At 41.1% G+C, this 6,000-nt stretch overlaps 1 protein-coding gene across 5 annotated transcripts in view; it reads left to right on the top strand.

Annotated features, from left to right (window-relative positions):
* The first annotated feature begins 1,692 nt into the window (after positions 1–1,692).
* The window catches only part of LOC133650610 (kinase suppressor of Ras 1-like), a 110,503-nt gene continuing 106,195 nt past the window's right edge, over positions 1,693–6,000 (top strand). For all 5 annotated transcript variants that reach the window (XM_062048065.1, XM_062048064.1, XM_062048063.1 and 2 more), the window contains exon 1: positions 1,693–2,224. In XM_062048065.1, coding sequence (XP_061904049.1) covers positions 2,012–2,224 — 213 coding nt within the window. In that variant the 5' untranslated portion in view covers positions 1,693–2,011. The remainder of the gene's footprint in view (positions 2,225–6,000) is intronic.

Below are 6,000 nucleotides of genomic sequence, written 5' to 3'. Positions count from 1 at the left end.
AGGGGGTGATCAAGGGTGATGGGTCAAATGCAGAGAATAATTTCGCCACACCTGGTGCGTGTGTGACAATCATTGGCACTTTAACTTAACTTCCGGTTCACCATCGCTGTGTCTGTTTTACTTCCGGTTCACTGACATAGGAAAAAAACCTATTGCGAGATCTCGCAAAACATTTGTTTCCCCTCCATGTCCCTTTAAAGTTAAAGTACCAGTGATTGTCACACACACACTAGGTGTGGTGAAATTTGTCCCCTGCATTTGACCCATCCCCTTGATCACCCCCTGGGAGGTGAGGGGAGCAGTGGGCAGCAGCATAGCCGCGCCCGGGAATCATTTTTTGGTGATTTAACCCCCAATTCCAACCCTTGATGCTGAGTGCCAAGCAGGGAGGTAATGGGTCCCATTTTTATAGTCTTTGGTATGACCCGGCCGGGATTTGAACTCACAACCTACCGATCTCAGGGCGGACACTCTAAGGGCAGTGGTTCTTAACCTGGGTTCGATCGAACCCTAGGGGTTCGGTGAGTCGGGCTCAAGGGTTCGGCGGAGGTCAAAACACACCCAACTCATCGTGTAAATAAAAACGTCTCCCTATCGGCGTATTACGGATACGGCAACAGCAGAAGTCACACTGATTTGCAGGTGTGTAATTTGTTGGGAGTTTATGCACTGTGTTGGTTTTGTTGTTTTAACAACGTGATGTTCATGCACGGTTCATTTTGTGCACAAGTAAAAAAAACATGGTAACACTTTAGTATGGGGAACATATTCACCATTAATTAGTTGCTTATTAACATGCAAATTAGTAACATATTGGCTCTTAACTAGTCATTATTAAGTACTTATGCCTTATTGGTATGACCTTATTAATGACCTTATTAATGACCTACTCAGTGGCCTAGTGGTTAGAGTGTCCGCCCTGAGATTGGTAGGTTGTGAGTTCAAACCCCGGCCGAGTCATACCAAAGACTATAAAAAAAATGGTACCCATTACCTCCCTGCTTGGCACTCAGCATCAAGGGGTGGAATTGGGGGTTAAATCACCAAAAATGATTCCCGGGCGCGGCACCGCCGCTGCCCACTGCTCCCCTCACCTCCCAGGGGGTGAACAAGGGGATGGGTCAAATGCAGAGGACAAATTTCACCACACCTAGTGTGTGTGTGACAATCATTGGTACTTTAACTTTAACTATAACCCTAACCCTCTAACCCTGACCCTAACCCTCTAACCCTAACCAAATAACTCTAAATTAAGTCTTTGTTACTTAGAATATGTTCCCCATACTAAAGTGTTACCAAAAACATATAATAACTTTGTCTTGAATTTGAAAAAAAGGAGGGTTCGGTGAATGCGCATATGAAACTGGTGGGGTTCGGTACATCCAACAAGGTTAAGAACCACTGCTTTAGGGGCTCCGTATACCTTTTAAACTATCATTTTTAATCCACCTTGTATCCTTTTTATGATGTTGCCCTGTTGTTTTACTTTACATATGTATTGTACAGCGCTTTGTGATTTTATCTGTGAAAAGTGCTTTATAAATAAAATGTACTTACTTACTTAGTGAGCAGGGCGACAGTACAAAAGAACGGTTCCCCATACTGTCATAGGCGTGGGGGGGAGACGGGGACGTGTAGTCTTTCCAGACGGAAAGACTACACGTCCCAGAGTGCACCGCGCGCCCCATGATGTTCCCAACAGCTGACAGACGGTGAAAGCCACTAGCAGAGAGCTGTCTGTTGGGGGAGAAGAGGACTCTCTTGTCGCTAAACTACGGGCTTCATCGTCACGTCAAGGGACTTTTCAACAACCTTCCTCGCGTCGAGCGTCTTATCTCGGACTAACAACAGAAGTAGAGGCATTGTTTAGCAGTTTGGAAGCTAAGGGACATTGGCGCGGTCAGGTGCTTCCTTTTCCACAATAAGTCGCCGGGGCTGCTGCATACATGTCGGATTGTTAGCCATTGCCGCTTCCCAACCAGCCCTCCCAGCCGAGCCCAAATGCCGAGGAATGGATAGTGTGTCGAGCATGGTCGAGAGTGACGAGAAGCCGGAGAGGGACAGCGGTGGCGGCGATGGAGGAGACTTAATAGCCATGGCCGCGCTCCACCAGTGCGAGCTGATCCAGAACATGATAGATATCTCCATCTCCAGCTTACGGGGGCTCAGGACCAAATGCGCCGCGTCCAACGACCTCACGCAGCAAGAAATCCGCACACTGGAGGTAAATGTTGCTAATGTGACACACACACACACGCACACACACACAAAAAGGCCGCCACGGCCGTCTCGTCTTGTCAAATTGCGGAGTCATGACGTCCGCCTCTCGTAGCTTTACCGAAAGACCCCAAATTGATGTTTATTTTCTGCGCATCTCGACCTAAAAGATGCTCCTGTCTGACCTCTTTCTGGGCTTTCTCATTGAGCCATCTCGATTTTATACTAAATAAACTGCTTTTATTTATAGAGTTGCACATGCTGCAGTGTGCATAGTATTGTAACCGAGAGGCCCTTCGGCACTAGCAAACAAAGACGCAAAAAAAACAAAACGAGTTGCACGACCTGCTCTTGTGTTTATATGCAATACTCAGCCTGCATGAAGCCGTGCAGCCTTGCAATGACATTGGGCCTCTGCACACTCCATAAATGCACGCTTTTCTTAAAATGGGCCCCCGCATAAGTAAGTCTGAAACACTGCCCATTCAATAGAAATATGTCATTCTTTGACTATCTGTAACCAACACATTCACATCAGTAATTGCTGATACATGAAGAAAGGGCATTGCAGTGAATAGGATCTGCTCTTTTTTTTTTTTTAGACATGTTATTTATTTATTAATTTGAGTTAGGACAATGCATATTCATCAACATAGAGCAACAATGTAAATATGCCGGAGTTAGCACAATAGCTAATTTTCCTCCGTTGTCCTAAGGCAGGTTGAATTGTACAACTGTCAACATGTGACGTTCCTTTGTTTGCATACAATAAAACCATTACTGCTCTCATAATCCAACCGTCCCAGATCACATAGTACGTAACAGTTTTGCTAAAAGCAAAACATAGACATTACATACCGTACTGTTTATTCGCTTGAGGCGATTAGAGGTATGGCATAATAGGAAAGTTTTAAAACAATATTATTCTCGCTCCACAATAAATAATTATACTTAAGTACAGTATAATTTACAAAACAAAATGTCACCTGATTTTTAATAGCTCACCAAAGGGTCAAATAATATTTGCTTAAGCACTTCAGGGTTGCCCTGAGATTGCTGAGATACCTGTGGCTGTGGGCATGGTCAACATGACATCATCATATAATTTGCTAGGAATCATATTTTTCTAAAAAGGCTAAAATTCTGTGTTATTATTCCTGGTAATAATATATTTTTCTTATATCATTTACCTCTATTTCCTCATTGTTGCTAGTTATTGTGCAATGTCCTTTGAGACTTTTTCAAGTCTCTAGAGACTTCTGCAATCTTTTTTAGTGAATTTTTCTTTATTAAAACAGACTAGCAACAAATCTATCATTTTTTCCTGGTGTTAATGTAGACTGCACTCCCACTGTGTTTAGAGATTCTTCTGTCCCTCCATATACCAGAGGAACAGCGAGCTGCAGCGTGCCCGACTGTCCCAAAACACTCACTGACGTCAGGCTTGCATGCCTTTCTTTCCTTAAACGCCGCCTCTTACCTTTTATTAGCGCATTTTGCACATTTTGTTGATGGCTGTCCGTGGGTATGTCTTGGATAGATTAAAGTATGTCCACATCGCAGACATGCTGTCTCAGCTCCAAACAATCCCGTGCATATTGCCTACATCATCACAACATCCGGTTTCGGCAGTGTTTTGTTGGTCAAAGTCCTATTTCGGCGACCAAATTTCCGGTGCATCATTAATCAATGGTGCGCAAGTATTAGGCTATACATATATCCATTCATACTGTTAGGGCCTGCTGGTGGTAATGTTACGTTTGTGTATTATTGATGTTAATTGTTCCCATCGCCGTTAACACATCATGTTGGCGTTGTGGTGTTGTGTGTCTGGGAGTGAAGCACGGAGACGAACGTGTGCACAGAGGGGAAATGGGTTGGAATTGGGCGGGTTGTTAGCATAAGATTGGCAATAAAAGTTAAAAAGAGTGTCTGACTTTTTGTGATTCTTTCTGGAGGCTGCAATACGTAAAATTACTTAAATTTTTTGTTCACACAAAACACACATTTGTATATATACAGTGTGGTGGCATATATTTTGGCGTGGCGGTGCACCACGATCAATTACATTAAGGGGAAACCCTGAACTTAGTATTTTATAACAATTGAAATACAGAGGGACCTCCATTAACAAACTTTAATGGGTTCAGGGTTCATGATTAGAAAAGTTTGGATATTGAAGCAAATTTAAAGGTGTAGAACTGTATAGAACTATGTCACTCCATTTTGTAGACTCTTTCATCTGGAATTAATCCACCCAAAGTTTTTTTATATTATTTTTGGTTTTAGTTATTTTTTTATCAATATTTAATTCCCATTTGTGGGTTAGTGATGTTTATTAGTCTTTAGCAGCATATTTTTCTTTATTCTCCACCGTAAAGCTACACTTTACAGATGTCATGTCAACTATTCATACGTCTACCATGACACATTGTATCAGGTGTCCTTGGAAAGGTAGTTACAGGCAAAGAGGTGACTTTTGGACATACGGCTTTAATTTATTCAAGTGCACTTTGTGTTAATTTGCCGTTCACTTAGAGCAGAGACAAACTGTCACTGCCCGATTTTCTGAGCTGCCGATCCGCCAGTGCATGCGCAAACATTGCAACTTCCTGCCGTGGTATTACAGTTCTATGACCTTGAGTGGTTAATATTACAAAATGAATAACCTATGTGCATTCAAAGTGTTAGGATAGTGAAAATCCTTGTGGAAAAATGATAAGCATGAAAAGCAAAGCTTATATTTAGTTACGGCAATGTAACCACTAAATATGTCACAAAGAGTTAAAGCTAAGATGAAAAGAGCAGTTTCAAAATTCAATAATGAACAAAGTTATTTACATTTTTGATTAGTTTAGGTTATCCGCAGATACTTTGGCAAATTGTTGTTTAAAACAAAATAATAAAATGCCTATATTTTGGGAAAACTGCCGTCAAGTAGGGAGCGGAAATAGCTGACTTGGCTGGGAAGGTTCCAATCAGGGATTTATGCTACCGATTCTGAACCAATACTAATAACATGTATTAACTGTACATTGTTCAATTAATTCATGGTGAGTGCTATTACAGTTCCACAATATCAACACAATATTTAAACAAGTTCCTTATTCTCTTTTAATTGCATACGATTGTTTGAGCAAAACAAAGTCAATAGTAAACAATAACTAAACAAAATTTAAAAAAACTGCTATCTTTTGCTCATTTAAATCATTAGTTTTTTTCCTTCAAAGTCCTGTGTCCAGGGAATTACTCCCTGAATTTGCAAACATTAACAAAAAAGACAAAAACATTATTTTGAGAAAATAAAAACATTGATCTATCAGTCTAGTATTGCTCGTATACTGATACTACCATTGGTGTTGACGTCACCAATTTCTGGATGGATCTGGACTCTTACATGTCGTGTACTGACTGTGACAGTGCTGACAAACTAACAGTTGTTATATTATCCTCTCTCTAGACTCTTATTAATCTATTTGTTAATTTCCTGTAAAAAGCTGCTTACTTTCGGCTGTATTGCTCTTCCATCTACACTTCTTACACTTTACTAAGCTCTTATTTCTGTTGTGTTATTTCAAGCTGGTTTAGAATGCTATTAGCTTACCTGCTCCTGGCTTAGTACTCTCTGTGTAACATGTTTAGCCTTGTTTTGATACTTGATAATGATATTTGATTAAGATACTTAAGATTGCGCTGACGGTCGGGCAGCTCCGAGACCTATTATTTGTGGAAACAGCTGTTTTTTCCTTTTACCTACCCAACCACAACAGTTATGTCAACATT

This window comes from Entelurus aequoreus, linkage group LG05 (assembly GCF_033978785.1).
Source record: "Entelurus aequoreus isolate RoL-2023_Sb linkage group LG05, RoL_Eaeq_v1.1, whole genome shotgun sequence".
NCBI lineage: Eukaryota > Metazoa > Chordata > Actinopteri > Syngnathiformes > Syngnathidae > Entelurus > Entelurus aequoreus.
The sequence above is the reverse complement of the archived record's forward strand: the minus strand, read 5'-3'. Positions and strand labels throughout refer to the sequence as shown.